Source organism: Bombina bombina, chromosome 2, assembly GCF_027579735.1.
Source record: "Bombina bombina isolate aBomBom1 chromosome 2, aBomBom1.pri, whole genome shotgun sequence".
Taxonomy (NCBI): Eukaryota; Metazoa; Chordata; class Amphibia; order Anura; family Bombinatoridae; genus Bombina; species Bombina bombina.
In genome coordinates this window covers 88003511-88029040 of record NC_069500.1, presented here as the reverse complement: position 1 = coordinate 88029040, position 25530 = coordinate 88003511, and the positions used below count along the sequence as shown (strand labels likewise).

At 37.8% G+C, this 25530-nt stretch overlaps 1 protein-coding gene across 2 annotated transcripts in view; it reads left to right on the top strand.

Moving 5' to 3' along the window:
• Positions 1–25530, top strand: part of ALPK2 (alpha kinase 2) — a 216542-nt gene that overhangs the window by 126405 nt on the left and 64607 nt on the right. For both annotated transcript variants that reach the window (XM_053701164.1, XM_053701165.1), the window contains exons 4-7: positions 11596–11743; positions 16635–16762; positions 16854–16889; positions 21340–21614. In XM_053701164.1, the coding sequence (XP_053557139.1) occupies positions 11596–11743; positions 16635–16762; positions 16854–16889; positions 21340–21614 (587 nt within the window). The remainder of the gene's footprint in view (positions 1–11595; positions 11744–16634; positions 16763–16853; positions 16890–21339; positions 21615–25530) is intronic.

Sequence of the window (25530 nt, the reverse complement as noted above, 5' to 3'; positions counted from 1 at the left end):
GTCAGTGTCACTACTGTGTCATTATATAGTGCTGGGTGTTATTATACTGATGCAGATACCGCTGATCCTATAACCAGCCCTCCTCTGGCTATACCCATGTGCCAGTGTCACTACTGTGTCATTATATAGCGCTGGGTGTTATTATACGGATGCAGATACCACTGATTCTATAACCAGCCCTCCTCTGACTATACCCATGAGCTAGTGTCACTACTGTGTCATTATATAGTGCTGAGTGTTATTATACTGATGCAGATACCGCTGATCCTATAACCAGCCCTCCTCTGGCTATACCCATGTGCCAGTGTCACTACTGTGTCATTATATAGTGCTGAGTGTTATTATACTGATGCAGATACCGCTGATCCTATAACCAGCCCTCCTCTGGCTATACCCATGTGCCAGTGTCACTACTGTGTCATTATATAGTGCTTGGTGTTATTATACTGATGCAGATACCACTGATCCTATAACCAACCCTTGTCTGGCTATACCCATGTGCCAGTGTCACTACTGTGTCATTATATAGTGCTTGGTGTTATTATACTGATGCAGATACCGCTGATCCTATAACCAGCCCTCCTCTGGCTATACGCATGTGCCAGTGTCACTACTGTGTCATTATATAGTGCTTGGTGTTATTACACTGATGCAGATACCGCTGATCCTATAACCAGCCCTCCTCTGGCTATACCCATGTGCCAGTGTCACTACTGTGTCATTATATAGCACTGGGTGTTATTATACTGATGCAGATACCACTGATCCTATAACCAACCCTCCTCTGGCTATACCCATGTGCCAGTGTCAATACTGTGTCATTATATAGTGCTGGGTGTTATTATACTGATGCAGATACCTCTGATCCTATAACCAGCCCTCCTCTGGCTATACCCATGTGCCAGTGTCAATACTGTGTCATTATATAGTGCTGGGTGTTATTATACTGATGCAGATACCGCTGATCCTATAACCAGCCCTCCTCTGGCTATACCCATGTGCCAGTGTCACTACTGTGTCATTATATAGCGCTGGGTGTTATTATACTGATGCAGATACCACTGATCTTATAACCAGCCCTCCTCTGGCTATACCCATGTGCCAGTGTCAATACTGTGTCATTATATAGTGCTGAGTGTTATTATACTGATGCAGATACCATTGACCCTATAACCATCCCTTGTCTGGCAATACGCATGTGTCAGTGCCACTACTGTGTCATTATATAGCGCTGGGTGTTAGTATACTGATGCAGATACCGCTGATCCTATAACCAGCCCTCCTCTGGCTATACCCATGTGCCAGTGTCACTACTGTGTCATTATATAGTGCTTGGTGTTATTATACTGATGCAGATACCACTGACCCTATAACCAGCCCTCCTCTGGCTATACCCATGTGCCAGTGTCACTACTGTGTCATTATATAGTGCTGGGTGTTATTATACTGATGCAGATACCACTGATTCTATAACCAGCCCTCCTCTGGCTATACCCATGTGCCAGTGTCACTACTGTGTCTTTGTATAGAGCTGGGTGTTATTATACTGATGCAGATACCACTGATTCTATAACCAGCCCTCCTCTGGCTATACCCATGTGCCAGTGTCACTACTGTGTTATTATATAGCGCTGGGTGTTATTATACTGATGCAGATACCGCCGATCCTATAACCAGCCCTCCTCTGGCTATACCCATGAGCAAGGGTCACTACTGTGTCATTATATGTAGCTGGGTGTTATTATACTGATGCAGATACCACTGATTCTATAACCAGCCCTCCTCTGCCTATACCCATGTGCCAGTGTCACTACTGTGTCATTATATAGTGCTGGGTGTTATTATACTGATGCAGATACCACTGACCCTATAACCAGCCCTCCTCTGGCTATACCCATGTGCCAGTGTCACTACTGTGTCATTATATAGTGCTGGGTGTTATTATACTGATGCAGATACCACTGATTCTATAACCAGCCCTCCTCTGGCTATACCCATGTGCCAGTGTCACTACTGTGTCTTTGTATAGAGCTGGGTGTTATTATACTGATGCAGATACCACTGATTCTATAACCAGCCCTCCTCTGGCTATACCCATGTGCCAGTGTCACTACTGTGTTATTATATAGCGCTGGGTGTTATTATACTGATGCAGATACCGCCGATCCTATAACCAGCCCTCCTCTGGCTATACCCATGAGCAAGGGTCACTACTGTGTCATTATATGTAGCTGGGTGTTATTATACTGATGCAGATACCACTGATTCTATAACCAGCCCTCCTCTGCCTATACCCATGTGCCAGTGTCACTACTGTGTCATTATATAGTGCTGGGTGTTATTATACTGATGCAGATACCACTGACCCTATAACCAGCCCTCCTCTGGCTATACCCATGTGCCAGTGTCACTACTGTGTCATTATATAGTGCTGGGTGTTATTATACTGATGCAGATACCGCTGATCCTATAACCAGCCCTCCTCTGGCTATACCCATGAGCAAGGGTCACTACTGTGTCTTTGTATAGTGCTTGGTGTTATTATACTGATGCAGATACCGCTGATCCTATAACCAGCCCTCCTCTGGCTATACCCATGTGCCAGTGTCACTACTGTGTCATTATATAGTGCTGGGTGTTATTATACTGATGCAGATACCACTGATCCTATAACCAACCCTCCTCTGGCTATACCCATGTGCCAGTGTCACTACTGTGTCATTATATAGTGCTGGGTGTTATTATACTGATGCAGATACCGCTGATCCTATAACCAGCCCTCCTCTGGCTATACCCATGAGCAAGGGTCACTACTGTGCCTTTGTATAGTGCTTGGTGTTATTATACTGATGCAGATACCACTGATCCTATAACCAACCCTCCTCTGGCTATACCCATGTGCCAGTGTCACTACTGTGTCATTATATAGTGCTGGGTCTTATTATATTGATGCAGATACCACTGATCCTATAACCAGCCCTCCTCTGGCTATACCCATGTGCCAGTGTCACTACTGTGTCATTATATAGCGCTGGGTGTTATTATACGGATGCAGATACCACTGATTCTATAACCAGTCCTCCTCTGGCTATACCCATGTTCCAGTGTATACTGATGCAGCTAGTAGTTTGCTTTCGCCGTGCTTAACTAACTGGCATGTGCAGCACAGTCATGTTATTTGTTTACCTCCTCAGTTTAAGGACGTTTACTATGAAATCTCACAAGATTTTAGTGAAATCTCATGAGATCACAGTAAAGTGTGACATCAGCACTGATGAAGCTGATTGGCTGTTTTTTGTTTTTTTTAACATGTAGCTGACAGAAGATATAGCATATCTGTTCACACAGCACTTACCTACAACTATAATGTGAGCTGAAATGTTTTTGAGACTGGAGTGGAACTACCGTTGGTGCAGCAGGTGTAGTGACACCAGGACCCATGTGCTGGGGGGGGGGGGGCAGAACAAACAATATATACATAGGAGTCTGTAGAATGTGTAGAATTCTAATACAGGGAGCCCTTTGTTAGTTAAGGTTGCAGGTCCATCTGTCTACCCTTAAAATCATTATACAGAGCAGCATGTACAGTATATTATTACCATTGCTTACTACTGAGATACCTTTGGGGGTCCCAATTTTTTTTTGCCAAGGGCCCTCTGTTGAGTAGGTCCTCTACTGTTTTGAGGCAACATATCTTCCTTTTTTACATAGTGATGTTCAGGTGATATTTTCTTGTCAACTTTTTACAGTTACTATGTCTCATTAACATACCAGCAAAGTCTGAATCAGTAGCGCACCTACTCAACGTAGGGTCCTGGTGCAAACATTTTTTTGGGCACCCCTGAAGGTAACTCAGTAACAAGCATTAGCAATAATATGCATGCATCTTTGTATAATGATTTTGACAATGGCAGTCCAGTGTTCTGTATAATGACACCCATTTCTGCACACTGTACCTGATAAATACACTGATATGTATAAATATGATAAGTTTACTATATGCTGTGATGTATAATAATGACATCAGTTTCTTCACACTATACCCTGATAGGTACACTGCTATGTATACATATGATATGTACTGAGAATAAGATCATGTCAAACTAACCTAATTAGATTCTACGAGGAAGTACAAATATAGATACAGGGGAATCAGCTGATGTGATATACTTTGATTTTACAAAGGCATTTGATACAGTGCCACATAAGAGATTAATATACAAAGGGGATTGGGAAAAACTGAAAATGTTAGCTCATAGATAAATAGATCGTACTCAGATAGGACAAAGATAATCAGTGGAGTCCCCAAGGGCCCTGTTCTTTTTAATATTTGCATTAATGACTTAGAGCAAGGAATACATAACAAGATCTCTATTTTTGCAGATTATACAATGTTGTGTAAGATGATTAGGTTAGTGCAGGATGAAAGTGCTTTAAAATGAAATTTACAAAAATTAGAAGAATGGGCAGGTAAATGGAAAATGAGATTTAATACTGGAAAATGCAAGGTTCTACATTTTGGAAGTAAAGATATACAGATAACATTTTATTTAAATGGGACTAGACTTAGCCAAACAGAACACCAATTTTGCTTTGTTCTCTTGGTATTCTTAGTTGAAAGCTTAACCTAGGAGGTTCATATGCTAATTTCTTAGACCTTGAAGGTCACCTCTTTTCAGAATGCATTTTAACAGTTTTTAACCACTAGAGGGTGTTAGTTCATGTATTTTATATAGATAACACTGTGCTTGTGCACGTGAAGTTATCTGGGAGCAGGCACTGATTGGCTAAACTGCAAGTCTGTCAAAAGAACTGAAATAAAGGGGAAGTTTGCAGAGGCTTAGATACAAGATAATCACAGAGGTTAAAAGTATATTAATATAACTGTGTTGGTTATGCAAAACTGAGGAATGGGTAATAAAGGGATTATCTATCTTTTAAAACAATAAAAAATCTGGTGTAGACTGTCCCTTTAAACTAAGTTAAATGAACAAAAACATTTGCTAAACAGCAGTATAAACCTAATAAAATAATCACACAACACAGACTTTACTTGCATTTTTCTGCAAACAGTTCTTTCTATGCATTCCAATCTGGACTGATTTATAGACAGGAAGATCTTTTTCCTTTGCAAGCTGCTCGATAGCTCAGATCTGGTTAAACTGATTAATTTCAGCTTGCTTGGCTTGCATATCTTTGCTGCAACACAAGCGGATAGCTCCACCTACTGGCTATTGTAATCAATGCACTGCTTCTCAATGCTTTTCAATAGCAGTCACATGACTGAAAAAAAAAGGTTGCTATTCTGAAACGGTGCAAATTGAACCGTTGTAAACCGAGGGCCACCTGTATATATATATATATATATATATATATACACATCTCTAGAAATGTATATGCAATTATCTCAATGTTAAAGCCCTTTGCTTGCCTTTTTACACCTGAGACCTCATATCTTTGAGCCCTTTGATGTGTTTTGTGACACTTTTTTGTTTAGAGAAACAGTTAACCAGAGGTCTGATGTCACTCTAACCTGACGTGCGTTAATTTTAATTGCGATCAAATGATAACATTTACTTTCAACTTGTAATACAAGTGAAAAACCTGACGTGCGCAAACAGCCTCAATAAATCCCTTATAGCTTGTGCGTACCTGTTAACGTGCCACTCGTAATCTAGTCCTGATGAGACACATTTAAATGCATATAAATGAATTACATATCTAAAAAGAAACATATTAGCAAAATACAGTACATGTATTGACAAAAATGCTTCTAGTAAAAGTTATCACTGTTTTAGTGTTAAAAATGTTCTCTGCACGTGCATGTGAAACATAGCTAGATATTTTTAGTGCAGCAGCATTTTAAATACTGCAGCTGCTCAGAGCACCAGTTTAGAAGATGTTACTCCTTGGCTCTCAGGATGTGTAAGCCTCTGTAATGTAAACATCTGATATCATAATCTTGATAACATTTGTGTGTGCACTCACTCTGCAGTAAGAAACAATTATAATGTGATTTAACCCCTTAACGACCACGACGTACCCTGTATATAGCTGGTCGTTAAGAGTTTGCCTGGTTGCTATAGCGCGGGTCTTGCCGCAATCGGCAAGACCGCGCTATTAGACGCTCCCTCCTGCAGGTTTGTCAAAATAGTGCAGTCTCGCCGCTGGCGGCAAGACCACGCTATTAAAAATCACACTCCAATAGAAAGACCAGCGTCATATAGGGTATGTTGCTGCTCTTTATGGGGTTAAAGTAAAATTATGGACACAAGGCGTCTTGTTTGCCGTTCGCGGGCAAACGATAAATAACCAGCCATTACAAGTGAGGTAGCAATTAGCGCTTATAAAATTAATCAGAGATCAGATCTCTGGTTAATTTTATAAATGTGCCCCAAATGCCCCCAAAATACAGTGTAGAGTATGTTATTAAAAGATAACAATTATAGCATTTTTATTTTTTAATAAAATAACTGCACTAGGCAGTATTTTGGGGTAAAGTTGGCGGGAGTGGGGTGTTCGGGAAAAAAAAGGCACTAAAAAATGCCTTTACATGGCAGTCTATGGGAACTGTGTGTTCCATGTACATATATATGTATATGCTTATATACACATACATGTATCTGTTAATATATGTAAATACCTACATTAACACATAAATATCTATGTATATAAGCATTTACATATGTATTTACCATTAGCTGCCATCACTGCATGACTTACCCCCTTTGCAGAGCTTTGCTATCAGCCCCTTTCACTGGGTGTGCCAGGCTAATCTCATCAACAGTGCTAAATTGGGAGCTTCTAAGTAAGTTTTTAAAGGTTTTATACTGGATTTTTATATCAGTATCTGTGCATAGTATTCTTTATAGTAGGGTCTATTACATTAAGTTAAATGAAAATTGGTGTATGCAGCCCCTTTAACGACCAACATACCCTGTATGTCGCATGGTTGTTAAGAGGTTTGCTAGCACAGCTTTGCCAGAAGCGGCAAAACTGTGCTAGTACTGAATGCATCACTTCCATGCAGACACAGCACGGACACAGGGTACGTTAGTGGTCTTTAAGAGGTTAATTAGTTCAAATGGCCATTCAACTAATGGACTAGAATGCCATAATTAAAATATTTTAAAAACTCAAACATTTTCATTCGCTATACACTACTGCCCTCTCTTCCAGCCATCCAGCTTATTCGCCTTTCAGGTGACCTACCATTAATTAGTTCACTTTTAATGTTTTTAATTCAAGTGTTTATTCCCTCTATCACTATTTTAATAACTAACCAGGAAGGATATGGTCTGCAATCAATTAAAAAAAAAATCAGAGAAGAATACAGTGTCATGGGGTCGATCCGATAAAAATCGTCGCCCGCAAAAGTTGGCGACGCCAATATTTGCGCGGATTTGGTATCCTATATACGGCGTAAGCTAGAAGTTACGCGCGTAGATTTCTGCCGTCGCCCGCAGTTTTTTGGGCCATAGGCAGGTATACCAAACCCGCGCAGTTTGGTATCCAATATGCAGCGTAAGGACTTACGTGGCGAAAATGGAGAAAACTTACTCCATTTTCACCTCGCCACAAAAAGCAGCCGTAAGAAGCCTTACGCTGACTATTGGAGCCCTGTAACTCCCTAAACTAACTAGAAAATAAACCTAACACCTAACGCATGCGCAATGTCTATCTCCCTGTCAACCGCGATCTGCTAAAATAAACCTAACACCTAACGCATGCGCAATGTCTATCTACCTGTCAACCGCGATCCCCCCCCCCCCCGAAATCCCTAATAAAGTTATTACCCCCTAAACCGCCGCTCCCGGACCCCGCCGCCATCTACATAAACTAACCCCCTACTGTGAGCCTCTAAAACCGCCGCCATCTACCTTATCTATCCCCTAATCTGACCCCTTACACCGCCGCCACCTATATAAAAATAATTAACCCCTAATGTAAGCCCCTTACACCGCCGCCATCTCTATTAAAATGATTAACCCCTAATTTAATCTACCTACCCCGCCGCCAGCTATATTATCTATATTAACCCTAAGTATATTATAGTTAATATAGGTATTACATTATATATATTAACTATATTAACCCTAATTATATTAGGGTAAATATAGTTAATATAGTTACTATAGTATTTATATTAACTATATTAACTCTATCTAACCCTAACTAAATTTATATTAAATTAATCTAATTCATTTATAAACTAAAATATTCCTATTTAAATCTAAATACTTACCTATAAAATAAACCATAAGATAGCTACAATATAATTAATAATTACATTGTAGCTATGTTAGGGTTAATATTTATTTTACAGGTAAATTGTTAATTATTTTAACTAGGTATAATAGATATTAAATAGTTATTAACTATTTAATATCTACCTAGTTAAAATAATTACCCAATTACCTGTAAAATAAATCCTAACCTAAGTTACAAATACACCTACACTATCAATAAATTTAATAAACTACTAACATCTATCTAAAAATACAATTAAATTAACTAAACTAAATTACAAAAAAAAACAAACACTAAATTACAAAAAATAAAAAAAGATTACAAGATATTTAAGCTAATTACACCTATTCTAAGCCCCCTAATAAAATAATAAACCCCCAAAATAAAAAAAATTCCCTGCCCTATTCTAAATTCAACAAATTTCAAAGCTCTTTACCTTACCAGCCCTTAAAAGGGCCTTTTGTGGGGCATGCCCCAAAGAATTCAGCTCTTTTGCATACAAGAAATACAATACCCCCCCCCCCATTACAACCCACCACCCACATACCCCTATTCTAAACCCACCCAAACCCCCCTTAAAAAAGCCTAACACTACCCCCCTGAAGATCTCCCTACCTTGTCTTCACCACACCGGGCCGAACTCCTGATCCGATCCGGGCGATGTCTTCCTCCAAGCGGCAAAGAAGAATTCTTCCTCCGGCGATGTCTTCCTCCAAGCGGCAAAGAAGAATTCTTCCTCCGGTGACGTCTTCCTCCAAGCAGCAGCAAAGTCTTCATTCTTCCGGCGGCATCTTCAATCTTCTTTCTTCGCTCCGCCGCCGCGGAGCATCCATCCCGGCCGACTGCTGAACTTGGAATGATGTACCTTTAAATGACGTCATCCAAGATGGCGTCCGCCGAATTCCGATTGGCTGATAGGATTCTATCAGCCAATCGGAATTAAGTTAAAAAAATCTGATTGGCTGATTGAATCAGCCAATCAGATTCAAGTTCAATCCGATTGGCTGATCCAATCAGCCAATCAGATTGAGCTCGCATTCTATTGGCTGTTCCGATCAGCCAATAGAATGCGAGCTCAATCTGATTGGCTGATTGGATCAGCCAATCAGATTGAGCTCGCATTCTATTGGCTGTTCCGATCAGCCAATAGAATGCGAGCTCAATCTGATTGGCTGATTGGATCAGCCAATCGGATTGAACTTGAATCTGATTGGCTGATTCAATCAGCCAATCAGATTTTTTGAACTTAATTCCGATTGGCTGATAGAATCCTATCAGCCAATCGGAATTCGGCGGACGCCATCTTGGATGACGTCATTTAAAGGTACATCATTCCAAGTTCAGCAGTCGGCCGGGATGGATGCTCCGCGGCGGCGGAGCGAAGAAAGAAGATTGAAGATGCCGCCGGAAGAATGAAGACTTTGCTGCCGCTTGGAGGAAGACGTCGCCGGAGGAAGAATTCTTCTTTGCCGCTTGGAGGAAGACATCGCCGGAGGAAGAATTCTTCTTTGCCGCTTGGAGGAAGACATCGCCCGGATCGGATCAGGAGTTCGGCCCGGTGTGGTGAAGACAAGGTAGGGAGATCTTCAGGGGGGTAGTGTTAGGCTTTTTTAAGGGGGGTTTGGGTGGGTTTAGAATAGGGGTATGTGGGTGGTGGGTTGTAATGGGGGGGGGGTATTGTATTTCTTGTATGCAAAAGAGCTGAATTCTTTGGGGCATGCCCCACAAAAGGCCCTTTTAAGGGCTGGTAAGGTAAAGAGCTTTGAAATTTGTTGAATTTAGAATAGGGCAGGGAATTTTTTTTATTTTGGGGGTTTATTATTTTATTAGGGGGCTTAGAATAGGTGTAATTAGCTTAAATATCTTGTAATCTTTTTTTTATTTTTTGTAATTTAGTGTTTGTTTTTTTTTGTAATTTAGTTTAGTTAATTTAATTGTATTTTTAGATAGATGTTAGTAGTTTATTAAATTTATTGATAGTGTAGGTGTATTTGTAACTTAGGTTAGGATTTATTTTACAGGTAATTGGGTAATTATTTTAACTAGGTAGATATTAAATAGTTAATAACTATTTCATATCTATTATACCTAGTTAAAATAATTAACAATTTACCTGTAAAATAAATATTAACCCTAACATAGCTACAATGTAATTATTAATTATATTGTAGCTATCTTATGGTTTATTTTATAGGTAAGTATTTAGATTTAAATAGGAATATTTTAGTTTATAAATGAATTAGATTAATTTAATATAAATTTAGTTAGGGTTAGATAGAGTTAATATAGTTAATATAAATACTATAGTAACTATATTAACTATATTAACCCTAATATAATTAGGGTTAATATAGTTAATATATATAATGTAATACCTATATTAACTATAATATACTTAGGGTTAATATAGATAATATAGCTGGCGGCAGGGTAGGTAGATTAAATTAGGGGTTAATCATTTTAATAGAGATGGCGGCGGTGTTAAGGGCTCACTTTAGGGGGTTATAGATATAATATAGCTGGCGGCGGGGTACGGGAGCGGCGGTTTAGGGGTTAATAACTTTATTAGGTTGCGGCGGGGTAAAGGAGCGGCGGTTTAGGGGTTAATAGCTTTTTTATTGTTAGGCTAGTGAGGGGGGATAGCGGATAGAGGGTTAGACAGTGCGGGCTATGTTAGGGAGGCGTGTTAGACAGTGCGGGCTATGTTAGGGAGGCGTGTTAGACAGTGCGGGCTATGTTAGGGAGGCGTGTTAGACAGTGCGGGTGTTTTATACTTTAGTCAGGTTTTATAGGCGCCGGCAGATTCTAACGTGGCGCAAGTCACTGGCGACGCCAGAAATGTGTACTTACGCAGATTTCTGGACATCGCTGGTTTGTGAGACTTACGGCACGTTAGCATCTGACGGCGACCTATATGGGATGGCTCGAGTTGCGAGCTGAAACTGCGGGCGACGCCGGTTCCCTCGCTTGCGCCGCAAACTGCGATCGATATCGGATTGCGCCCCATATGTATTACGTTATTCTACTCTTCTTGTCTGTCCTATTGATTTTATGTAGCAAACAGTAACAGCTGTAATGATAATATTAAATGGGCCTTGTACTCTAAAATAATATATCTAATCTATTCTATATGATATTGCCTGAAATAATGTAAAGTAAAAGCTGTTTAAATGTAAACAAATATAACACAATAGTGGTGGTTGTCCTGTAGTAACAAACTACCAACCATGTCCATTTAAAGGGTTGAAAAATATTTCAGGTTAACGGTGGAATTGACGTAAACGTAACTATTTTATTGATAAGTAGTTTATGTAATTACTAGAGATAATTGTGCTTTACTTTCAGCTCCCCAGCTAATACATGCCGTCCAAGCTGAGATGTTTCCTGATGGTTCTGGGAACATGAAACTGTGCTGTCATTTTGCTGAAATTCATGCAGATTCTACAGTTACATGGACTAAAGACTCCAAGTTACTTGCACGAATTCACAGAAGGTGAGTTAAGCAACATTTCTAATTGACTACTTTGTCATTTTTGTTGGACTGTCCATATTTCTATATCCTCATTGAATGAGTCGTTGTGTATTTCTTTTAACCTATTTACCCAATCGGACGTATATATATATATATATATATATATATATATATATATATGTTGTGCGGTACTTTGCATGATGTATATATACGTCTGAGCTTCAGAAAGCTCCAGCAGTCTCGGCTGTGAAGTTACAGCCAAGAGTTGTAGTTCCCGAGCTCCAGGCATCTGCCCGCATATGGAACTGGATCGCGATTGGTGCTCCGGTTCCATTTGAGTGCAGATGCCAGATCGTTAGACACAGTGACACTATCTGTTTTTAGAAACCTTTTTTCTTTGAGATACCCACACAAATGATAGTAAATAGCAGCAAAGGAGTCATTATTTCCTAAATATTTCAAACCCAAACGTTATTGTCCTACAATTAGAGTCAGATCACCTTCCCAAGACACCAAAGATTAGGATTTTATAACTATAATTTTGAATAACAATTGATAATTGAAAAATCAAGAGAAAAAATATATTATTTTTGTCTCTATGCATCTTGGAATTTTTACAGCAAATGAAGAGGTATAAAAAATATCTAAACAATATCTAACCATACAAATATCAGATAACAAAATTAAATAAAATCTTGATTTACAGAAATATGGCTTAAACCCATTTTTATAATTTACTAGGCAGGATTCCTATCTCATTCTATGAGCAGCACGCACTGTTATTAACTGCCTATGGGGCCTATTTAACAATGGTCTGTCGGACCTGATCCGACAGTGCGGATCAGGTCCGACAGACCTTGCTGAATGCGGAGAGCAATACGCTCTCCGTATTCAGCATTGCACCAGCAGCTCTTGTGAGCAGCTGGTGCAACGCCGCCCCCTGCAGATTCGTGGCCAATCGGCCGCCAGCAGGGGGTTGTCAATCAACCAGATCGTACTCGATCGGGTTGATTTGTGGCGATGTCTGTCCGCCTGCTCAGAGCAGGCGGACAGGATTATGGAGCAGCGGTCTTTAGACTGCTGCTTTATAACTGGTGTTTTTGGCGAGCCTGCAGGCTCGCCAGAAACACGGGCCCTCAAGCTCCATCCGGAGCTTGATAAATGGGCCCCTTCGTATCTTTGTGTCTGTTAGTTATGGCAATTTTTAAAGGGACAGATAGGGAATACAATTTTCAACAACATTCCAACTTACTTCAATTATCTAATTTGCTTAAGTCTTAAGATATCCTTTGTCGAAGAAATAGGAATGCACATGGGTAAGCCAATCATACGAGGCATCTATGTGCAGCCACCAATCAGCAGCTACTTAGCCTATTTAGATATGCTTGTCAATAAAGGATATCAAGAGATGAAGCAAATTAGATAGTAGAAGTAAATTGAAGAGTTGTTTAAAATGACATGCCCTTTCTAAATTATGAAAGAAAAAAATTGTGTTTCATGTCCCTTTAAGTATACTTTTTATTGTTTTGTTTGCTTTTTTTTAAAAATATTTTAAACATTGTCAAAATCCTAAACTTATTCTTTTAAGGAGATGATTTGTTGCACTGTAAGTGAAACTGGTTTATCAATATAAATAGATTTAAAAAAAGGGAGAAAGTATAATCATATTTTTCAGTTACTGACCCTTGAATCAAATATAAACAAACTCAAAAAGAGAGTTTATCAATGTATACAGGTTTATTTTTTGATATTAAACAATTATTAATACTTTTAGGGCAGTGTTCATCGCGTAAGACCCTTGGGAATACAAAAATAATAATAAATAAGTATTGCAGTTACTATTATGTTTATACCAGAACTAGTTTATTTGAGCCGAGTGGTGACAGGTAATTGATGGCTAACAGAATGCTGATGTGACGGAATAACTTAGGCAGAAGCAAAGCTGTGCAGCTGGTGGAATTGCTCACAAGAAGATCCTGTGCATTTATAAACCAAGACACATACAGATCTGTAACCATGTGCCTGGACAGCAATAAAATATAATAAAAGATGTTGTACCATCAAGGGCATAAATATGTATATATTAAAGGGACAGTTTACTCTGAATTGTCCTCCTCTTTAATTTGTTCCCAGTGATCCATTTTATCTGCTGGAGTGTATTAAATTGTTTCCAAATAGCTAATTTGCCTTTATATCTGCATTGGAAATAGCTAATTTTGCCGGTGGTATCTCTGTCTATACTGAAAGTTTGTATACTTAAAGGGGCACTGTAGTACCAAAACAATGTGCAAAAAATAATGACTTAATTAGCATTTTTGGAATATATATAGATACAGTATATATGCATATATTAAAAATGTTGCAGCAAAAGTTGTTGAAACTGAGATTGAACTTGCTTCTGTTGTCATTTCCTTCTATAAGCTGTATTAAACTATCATATTGTTCCTTCCCCACACAGCTCACTTTTTTTTCCCCCACACAGCTCACAGCTGCTTTCTATGGTGCACACAATATACTGTGTACAGCCACAGCCATTGGAAATGGTGCCTGGCAGCTGAGTAGGGGTTTCTATATATGTAATACAGCTGGTTAGGGAGCGTAGGCAATGGGAAGAAACAATACTTTAGTATCATACAGTTCACAACAGGAAATGAAAACACAGACACTCACAATTTTAACAACTTTAGCTACAAACAAATTAATACATTCATACTGCAAAAATTCTATTAAAGTAATTCTATTTCTAAAAATTGTACTTTGTTTTCTGACTACAGTGTCTCTTTCAGTATAGGCTATAGAAAAGCTATGTAAACATAGTCAGCAGAAGAAATTACATTCCCAGTGTAATGGAGAGATAAGTAATAAAACTTTCAAGATACATTAAACCCAAAAAGTTTCATTTCATGATTCAGATAGAGCAAATTTAAAAGAATTTCTAATTTACTTCTATTATTACATTTTCCTTATTCTCTTGGTATCTTTTGTTGAAAAGCCAGGCTTACTGCTGGAATTACAAGTTAAAAGTAAACACAATTGTTTAGGCGCAATCGTGATTTACGCTAGAATGATTACTGCAACTTCAGAGCTCTGCTTAACTGTTTTGCAAAACATAAAAGTTGCACAAAGCACTTCAAAAATACATTACAAAGTACAGTTACACTCATAATGACGCTAGGTAATAAAAATTGTTAAAAAAAAATATTGCACAAAAGTTATAATCTCAAAGATATGAGGTCTCAGGTGTTAGAAAAAAAAGACAGGCAAATGGCGTTAACATAGAGATACATACATATACATGTCTGAAAATGTATATGTATGTATGTATGTATATATATATATATATATATATATATATATATATATATGTGTGTAATTATATGTGTGTATATACATATATATATATATACATATGCAGACATATATATATACATATAAACACAAATACATATGTACACATTTATAGACATATATAATAGTGCATTGGAACCCTTTGTAGTTAAAAGGACATGAAACCCAATATTTTTCTTTCATGATTCAGATAGAGAATACAATTTTAAACAACGTTCTAATTTACTTCTATTATCTAATCTCTTTTATTCTCTTTGTATCATTTGTTGAAGGAGCAGCAATGCACTAATGGTTTCTAACTGAACACATGGGTAAGCCAATCACAATCAATATATATATATATATATATATATATACAGCCCCCAATCAACAGCTAGAACCTAGGTTCTCTGCTGCTCCTGAGCTTGCCTAGATAAACATTTCAACAAATGAAAACAAGAGAAGGAAGCAAATTAAATAATAGAAATAAATTGGAAAATTGTTTGAAATTGTATTTTCTATCTGAATCATAAATTAAAAATTTTGGGTTTCATGTCCCTTTAAGTAGATGAAAAAATGGAAAAGCATATTTCTGCAATATTCATTTTTAGTAAAGTGTTATAGAGTATATTTACTGTAAATATTTCATATTCCAATGTTCTGCACATATCAGAATATGTTCTATGTATTTATAGATAGATATTCCTATATATATCTGTATATATCTATACCTATATATATATATATATATATATATATATATAGTATACGTATAGATATATATTTACCAAAAAAATCAGATATATGTAGATATATGTATTTCTAAATAAATAGAACATATTCTGTTATTTGAAGAACATTGGAATGGGAATTATTTATATTTTCATGTTGAGTTAGTGAGATTGTGCGAGAGTGGGGGGGGGTTTACAGTTTTTTTTCTCTATTGACTTCTATGGGGGAATATGTGAATGCACACGCAATATTATAACTTTGTCTTTTTGCAATTGTCGGGTTAGTGTGAGAGCGCAAACTGTTTACATTTAACTTGTAATATAAATGTAACCAAAGAAGCGCAAAACCTTACTTCTAGCGCTATTAACGCTCAAACGGAAGCATTAATTTGCACCCCACTCATAATCTGTCCCTTAGTTTTTAATCTCATGTCCCATTAAATAAAGCTTTATTGAAGTAGTTATTGGGCTAGCTTGTATCACTCATAAAAGCCTTATAAGATTTTAGGTTCCAAAATCCATCTGTCCGTTCAAACGAAATGTTTTTATTTACTAACAAATTTTTTTCGATCTTATAAAATAAGTCCATTTCTTCATCTACTCTAAAGCAGAGAAACTAAAATGTTTTCTATTAGTGAAGTAAACATTGACTCATGTGCTAACGGTAAATGGTTTAAATAATGATTTTGTTTTTAGCAAACAGAACGACACATCATTGACCAGCTTTTTTCTAAATTGTTCTAAAAAGCTTTTTGCCTTTGGAATCAGACTGCATTTCTCTGTACTGTATTAAGTAGCACGGAAAATGAACATAACGTACTTCACTAAAACAAATATGTCATCTCCCTTTCCAGTTCAAAGGATGATTCCCCAGTGTCACTGGCAATAGTCCAGACCAGTAAGCAAGACCAGGGATTATATCAATGTATTCTGAAGAATATGTATGGCCGAGTGTCAACTGAATTTCATCTGACCTCCGAAGGTATTAATGTGTAATACTTTAACCATCATACTGTAAAATACATGTGCAGGAAAAATATGTATTTATCAATATCTATTTATGTTTTTCTTAGTGTTGGAACAGCTTTCACGTTACCAGGATATTGATGGTATGTATTTATGATTACACTTGGAACAATTTAATTATAATTCAAATATATGACATGAATTTACAGAGGTTACTATCATATAAGAGAAATACGGAGACCAACACAGGCAAAAATATAGTTCTGGAGTTTTTTGTTTCTTTTGTTCAGAGGGAAAAAAATAAATAATTATATATATACAGTATATATATATGCATCCTAAATGCATATATATATATATATATATATATATATATATATATACTGTATATAATGCATATATATCCTAAATGCATCTGCCAGGCTAATCCACCTCTCTCGATGCTCTGTTTCTGCTGCACCTCTCTGTGAGTCCCTTCACTGGCTCCCCATTTACAGCAGAGTTGAAAACAAAATTCTCACCCTGACCTATAAATCCCTTACCAAAACTGCCCCACCCTACCTGTCCTCACTCATCAACAGATATTCTCCAGCCCGTCCCCTAAGATCCAACAATGACCTGCTTCTTGCGTCCTCTACCATCATCTCCTCTCATGCTAGACTACAGGACTTCTCTCGTGTGGCACCAACCCTCTGGAACGCACTTCCTCGAGCTATCAGACTTTCCCCTAACCTCTCCTCCTTTAAACGTTCCCTAAAGACAAAACAAATGGATATCCAAAGCGCGTCCAAGGTGGAAAAAAGAATCACTTGGATTCCAAATCCATAGGTGTAAAAAGTAAACCTTTATTGTTGAAATTCAATAGGATAAAACATGGTCATAAAAACTCTCAGCAGAGAGACAAGTAAGAAAGGTCTGACCGGTTTCGGCCCAGTGTGGCCGTAGTCATAGACAGATTTGTTCCCTAAAGACCTTTCTGTTCAGGGAAGCTTATTACCCGACTCATTAACAAACTAACTTCACTTAACTAACAGTTGCCCTCATCTATCTCCTCACTAATTTCATTCTCACCTTTGCAGTCCCCACCTCCTGTTTCCCATCCTCCTACCTCTCTAGATTGTAAGTGGAATAGGGCCCTCAATTCCCCCTGTATCTGTCTCTAAACATTTTTTTTGTATTGTTTCTCCATTGTACTGTTATCCTTGTACCCATGGGCACCGCTGCGGAATCTGTTGGCGCTTTATAAATAAAGAATAATAAATAATATATATATATATATATATATATATATATATATATATATATATATATACAGTATATATATATATATATATATATATATATATACTTTTTATGTACTTTTTAAGTAAAAATAAAAAATACTGTCCAAAAGTTTAATAGCCTCTAAACTAAGTTTTAATGTCTGAAGATTTTCCCGATCCAGAAAACAAATACTATTCATAATTAGTTTTAGGTACATAATGAACATATCAACTTTTAAACTACTATTTTATAATTTCCTTATAAACATTTTTCCCACTTATAAATCATTATTTATTTATTTTTTAAATTTGATTGTGTGATGTCAGCAATTATTTGACTGATAAAATCATACAAACCCAATTCCAAAAAAGTTGTGACAGTATGGAAAAGAAAAAAAACTTTAAAAATAGTAATTTGAAAATATTGAAAACACATTCGCCTAGATTTAGAGTTTGCCTTAGCCATCAAAAGCAGCATTAAGGGGTCCTAACGCTGCTTTTTACCGCCCGCAGGAATTTAGAGTCAGGCAGGAAAGGGTCTACCGCTCACTTTTTTTCCGCGACTCGAGGCTACCGCAGATCCCCTTACGTCAATTGCGTATCCTATCTTTTCTATGGGATTTGCCTAATGCTGGTATTTCGAGTCTTGGAAGAAGTGAGCGGTAGACCCTCTACCGACAAGACTCCAACCGCAAAAAAAAGTCAGTAGTTAAGAGTTTTATGGGCTAACGCGGGAACATAAGCTCTTAAGTACTGTGCTATAAAGTACACTAACACCCATAAACTACCTATAAACCCCTAAACCGAGGCCCCCAACATCGCCAACCCTATAATAAAAAATTTTAACCCCTAATCTGCCGCTCCGGACACCGCCGCAACCTACATTATACCTATGAACCCCTAATCTGCTGCCCCTAACATAGCCGACACCTACATTATATTTATTAACCCCTAATCTGCCCCCCCAACATCGCCGCCACCTACCTACACTTATTAACCCCTAATCTGCTGACCGGACCTTGCCGCCACTATAATAAATGTATTAACCCCTAAACCACCGCACTCCCGCCTCGCAAACACTATAATAAATAGTATTAACCCCTAATCTGCCCTCCCTAACATCGCCGCCACCTACCTACAAATATTAACCCCTAATCTGCCCCCCCAACGTCGCCGCTACTATAATAAATTTACTAACCCCTAAACCTAAGTCTAACCCTAACCCTAACACCCCCTAACTTAAATATAATTTAAATTAATCTAAATAAATGTACTATAATTAAATAAATTATCCCTATTTAAAACTAAATACTTACCTATAAAATAAACCCTAATATAGCTACAATATAACTAATAGTTACATTGTAGCTATTTTAGGATTTATATTTATTTTACAGGCAACTTTGTATTTATTTTAACTAGGTACAATAGCTATTAAATAGTTAATAACTATTTAATAGCTACCTAGTTAAAATAATTACAAAATTACCTGTAAAATAAATCCTAACCTAAGTTACAAATACACCTAACACTACACTATCAACAAATTAAATAAATTACCTACAATTAGCTAAACTAAAATACAATTAAATAAACTAATCTATAATACAAAAAAACAAACACTAAATTACAGAAAATAAAAAAAATTTACAAGACGTTTAAACTAATTACACCTAATCTAAGCCCCCTAATAAAATAAAAAAGCCCCCCAAAATAATAAAATGCCCTACCCTATTCTAAATTACAAAGTAATCAGCTCTTTTACCAGCCCTTAAAAGGGCTTTTTGCGGGGCATTGCCCCAAAGTAATCAGCTCTTTTACCTGTAAATAAAAATACAACCCCCCCAACATTAAAACCCACCATCCACATACCCCTACTCTAACCCACCCAATCCCCCCTTAAATAAACCTAACACTAACCCCCTGAAGATCTCCCTACCTTGAGTCATCTTCACCCAGCCGAGCTGAATTCTTCATCCAAGCGGGGCAAGAAGAGGTCCTCCATCCGGTAGAAGTCTTCATCCAAGCGGGGCAAGAAGAGGTCCTCCATCCGGTAGAAGTCTTCTATCTTTATCCATCCGGAGCGGAGCCATCTTCCATACAGCCGACGCGGAGCCATCCTCTTCAACCAACGGACTAACGATGAATGACGGTTCCTTTAAGGGACATCATCCAAGATGGTGTCCCTCGAAATCCGATTGGCTGATAGGATTTTATCAGCCAATCGGAATTAAGGTAAGAAAAATCTGATTGGCCGATTGAATCAGCCAATCAGAATGAAGTTCAATCCGATTGGCTGATCCGATTGGCACTCCAAAACCGGACCAGGTACACATCCCATGACCCAGTAACATGCCAGCCCTGGGTGCTAAATAGCACTCACAAAAAGCTGTGCCGTCACCGGAGTCATATGCAGTTAACCCCAGACAGGAGTGGGTGCAAGAGCCATGGGGGATTACAAAATAAATACAACACATAAAGGAAACTCAGCACTCACCAGCTATCTCACAGCTAAGATTTAAAATAGAAAGGTTAGTCACCACACCTGGCCAAATGGGACAAGCTCAGGCACCACGTCAAGGTCCTTTCCAACACCTGAGTCCCTAACACAGCCACACAATGCAGGCTCTCAAAGTCAGACAAGCTGGGAACAAGGGAGGGGTGCACAGGTATATGTAATCACCCAGCAACATACAAAACATGGAAAGGGGACTGCACTCCAAAACCGGACCAGGTACACTTCCCATGACCCAGCAACATGCCATAAAACATAACATTTATTGCATCAGTGTAAAAAGGACATAACGTTTCGGTCTGCTTCCCACACCTTTGTCAAATGTCGAAATTCAGTTCAACAATGTGAACCTAAAAACAGTATTGTTTTTAGGTTCACATTGTTGAGCCGAATATCGACATTTGACAAAGGTGTAGGGAGCACACCGAAACGTTATGTCCTTTTTACACTGATGCAATAAATGCTACGTTTTATGATATAAGACCAGCGAATGCCTTTTCTTGGAATAGAATGTTTATCTTAATATGGAAGTGCACCCTGGCGGTTGAAACATATTGTAAGACTGGAAGTTTTATATATATATATATATATATATATATATATACACACACACAGTACATATAATCCAACCTGAAAGAACCAGTAAAATTAATTTCAAAATAAATATGTTGCTCCAAAATAGGAATCATTGCAAAGAAAGTGATATGAAAGATTATCGTTTTAGAAAGAGGAATTACAGGAAGAATGTTGCATAACTCTAAATTGCTTGTTTTTATTAATTCCTTATCTAATATTTTTTTTTATCCACTTAATTAGGTGGAGAGGAGATTGAATTCAATCAGCTTCTGTTCAGAGAGGATTTTATCAGTGACATGTATTTTGGTGGAAACTTACATGGGAGAATATCAACTGAGGACTTACACTTTGGCGAGGGCGTTCACAGAAAAGCTTTCAGGAGTACAGTCATGTGCGGCCTACTTCCTGTGTTTAACCCTGGCCACTTGTGTGTTCTGAAAGTGCACAATGCAATAGCGTATGGGACTAAAACCAATGATGAACTTGTTCAAAGGAATTACAATCTTGCAGTTCAGGTGAGATTTAATTTTATATCTCTTGACCTGAAAAATCACTTTTGTAGAAATGGCAAAAGAATAAAATTATAAACATCCATGTGCCCACAGAGAAAATTCATCTTTACTAAAAAGCTGTGAAACTCAATTTTTTTCTTTTGCAGTTCAGATAGAGCAAATATTAAAAAAAAAAACAAAAAAAAAAAACGCTCTTACTTACGTCATTATTAAATTTGCTTTGTATTCTATGTTGAAGATGATATCTAGGTAGGTAGTAAGCACTTATCTGGAGCACTATATTGCAGAAGTTTGTGCAAACACTGCTGCCATTGAGAGTTCTTGCAAATGCATAACTTTGTTAAAAGTAGAAATTTTTTGAACGAATGCCACAAATGACTGTGAGTAGTGGAAATCACCTTCTTTCAGGGACAGATTTATTCTTGCGAAAGTGCAACATCCAGATCTTTGTAGTAGTGCCTTGACTGTTCCTTCAGCAAAAGGAATGAAGCAAATCAAATAATAAAAATAAATAATAGAAAGATGTTTACGTTTTTATTTTGTGATTCAGACTAAACATACAATTTAAAAAAGTTTCCAATTAATTTCTATTATCAAATTGACCTCATTCTCATAGTATCCTTTGTTGAAGAGAAACCTAAGTCGGTAGCGTGCACATTTCTAGATTAGTACATGGCAAACACAACTGCCACCTGGGGGGAATCTCTATCAAGCCGTCAACCGCAAATACGCTGGAATTCGGCAGCGTAATTGTTGCAAGCTTGATCCGGCCTAGTTATCAAAGCCTACAGACCGCCAAAATTTGAAATCTGTGACGTAACATACGATCCGTCGGTCTCAATCCGACACAGATCGATGCTTACGTCATTACAGATGTTCCGAATATACATTCGGCACTATTTGACACTTTTAAAAGTTATCAAATAGTTAATAGGTACGCTAGCGGCTATTACGGCCCAGCGTACCTGGTTTTCAATCCACCACCCTGGAGGCCGCGGATGCCATAGGAATCAATGGGAGTCTGAAAGCAGCAAAAGCTTATGTTCAATGCTGCCAGATATGCCATTAATTTCTATGGTAGAAAACCAGTTACGTTTACACCTAACACCCTAACATAAGTCCCGAGTCTAATCACCCCTAATCTGCCGCCCCGACATCGCCGCAAACCAACATAATGTTATTAACCCTGACGCAACCTAAATAAAAGTATTATCCCCTATCCTGCCGCTCCCGGACTCTGCCGCCACTAAATAAACTTATTAACCCCTAAACTTCTGGCCTCCCACATCACTACCACTAACTAAACTAAATTAAGCTATTAACCCCTAAACCTAACAAGCTGCTAACTTTAAATTAAAATTACCACATCCCTATCTTAAAATAAATTTAAACTTACCTGTAGAATTAAAATAAACTATGTTTAAACTATTAATTAACCTACCCTATCTATTATTCTGCACTTAAATTAAACTACCAATTAAATTAACTAAATCACATATTAAAAAAAACCTTACCCTACTCAAATTATTTAAATTTACTATTTTACCCTATTAAAAATTACTAAACTACAAAAAAAATAAACGCTAAGTTACAAAAAATAAAAAACACTAAATTATGAAAACAAACAAACCACATTATCAAAAATAAAAAAGAATTACACCTAATCTAATAGCCCTATCAAAATAAAAAAGCCCCCCCAAAATAAAAAAAAAACCCTAGCCTACACTAAACTACCATTGGCCCTTAACAGGGCCTTTCGTGGGGCATTGCCCCAAAGAAATCAGCTCTTTTACCTGTAAAAAAAAAAAATACAACAGCCGATAGGATGAGAGCTGCTCAAATCCTATTGGCTGATTGGAACAGCCAATAGGATTTTAGCAGTTCTAATCCTATTGGCTGATTGGAACCTTTCAGCCAATAGGAATGCAAGGACGCCATACTTGCATTCAAGTTCCAGTTTACGGCGGCGACCGTATTGAAGAGGAGCTCCACGCCGGATGTCTTCAGGATGGACCCGCTCCACGCCGGATTGATGAAGATAGAAGATGCCATCTGAATGAAGACTTCGCCGGATGGATGAAGATGGAAGAGGCCATCCGGATGAAGACTTCTTGCCGCCCGGATAAAGACTTCTTGCCGGCTGGATGGATCATTCAAGCGGAACTTCAAGAACTGTAAGTGGATCGTCGGGGGTTAGTGTTAGGTTTATTTAAGGGTTTTTTTCAGTGGGTTTTATTTTTAGAGTCTGGGCAGTAAAATAGCTAAATGCCATTTTAAGGGCAATGCCTATACAAATGCCCTTTTCAGGGCAATAGGGAGCTTAGGTTACTTTAGATAGGGTTTTTATTTGGGGGGGGGTTATTGTTGGGGGGTGTTGGTATTTTTTTTACAAGTAAAAGAGCTGATTTCTTTGGGGCAATGCCACACAAAACGCCCTTTAACCCCTTAATGACCACAATGTACCCTGTATGTCACTGGTTGTTAAGGGTTTTTTCAGGACATAATAGCACAAGTCTAGCAAGAACATGCTATTAATGCACTCCCTCCAGCAGGCTTTGTGGAATAGAGCAGTCTCAACACTGGTGGCAAGACCGTGCTATAAAACAATCAAGTCCCAAAAAAAGGCCAGCGACATACAGGGTACGTTGCTGGTCCTTAAGGGGTTAAGGGCCATTGGTAGTTTAGTGTAGGCTAGGGTTTTTTTTTTTTTTTTTTTTTTTTTTTTATAGGGCTATTAGATTAGGTGTAATTCTTTTTTATTTTTGATAACGTGGTTTGTTTGTTTTTTGTATTTTCTTTTGTTGTAACTTAGCCTTTATTTTTTTAGTAGTTTAGTAATTTGTAATAAGGTTAAATAGTAGATTCAAATAATTTGAGTAGGGTTGGGCTTTTTTAATATGTAATTTAGTTAATTTAATTGGTAGTTTAATTTAAGTGTAGTATAATAGTTAGGGTAGGGTAATTAATAGTTTAAAAATAGTTTATTTTAATTCTACAGGTAAGTTTAAATTTATTTAAGATAGGGATGTGGTAAGTTAGCGACTTATTAGGTTTAGGGGTTAATAGCTTAATTTAGTTTATGGCGATACGGTGGCTGGTGGTTTAGTGGTTAATAGGTTTAGTTAGTGGTAGTGATGTGGGAGGCCAGAGGTTTAGGGGTTAATACGTTTATTTAGGTGGCGGCGGGGGCCGGGAGCAGCGGGATAGGGCTTAATACATTTATTTAGGTGGCAGCGGGGTCCGGGAGCGGCGGGATAGGGGGTAATAACTTTATTTAGGTGGTGGCGGGGTCCGGGAGCGGCGGGATAGGGGTTAAACATTTCAGTATATTGGCAACGTTTAGTGACAGGGTATAAATAAAGTTGGTAAAAAGTCGAATAGACGCGAGATCGATGACTGCTAGTTAACAACAGACGGATGCTCATCGCTCCATACTTGGTGCGTGGCTTTTTGATGGCTTTTTTATAAATATGGAGATCGTATTCAGGTCCGCGGCCGTGATGTTAGGCGATGTTAAGCGAGCGTATTGGTGCCGTCAAATGCAACAAAGTTGCAACAAAGTTGACGGCTTGATAGATATCCCCCCTAGTGTTCTTGCAAATGTATAACATAGTTATAAAACTCATCTCATATATTGCTCCAGTCACATGCGTGCTGCACCTTTCCTACCAAATTTCAACAAAGGATACCAAGAGAACAAAGTCAGTTGGCTAATAGAAGCAAATTTGAATGGTGTTTAACATTGCATGTTCTGTTTGAATCACAAAATAAAGTTTTTGGGTTTTATGTCCCAGATGGAAGAGGTTGTGTTGTTCCTCTAAAAGGCATAACTTTTTATTAACTGTTTAGCTCTCTAAGGAGCAGAGTCCTTAGAGAGTTTTCAACAGGGGCTCCTGGATTTTCACATTTCAGTAAGATA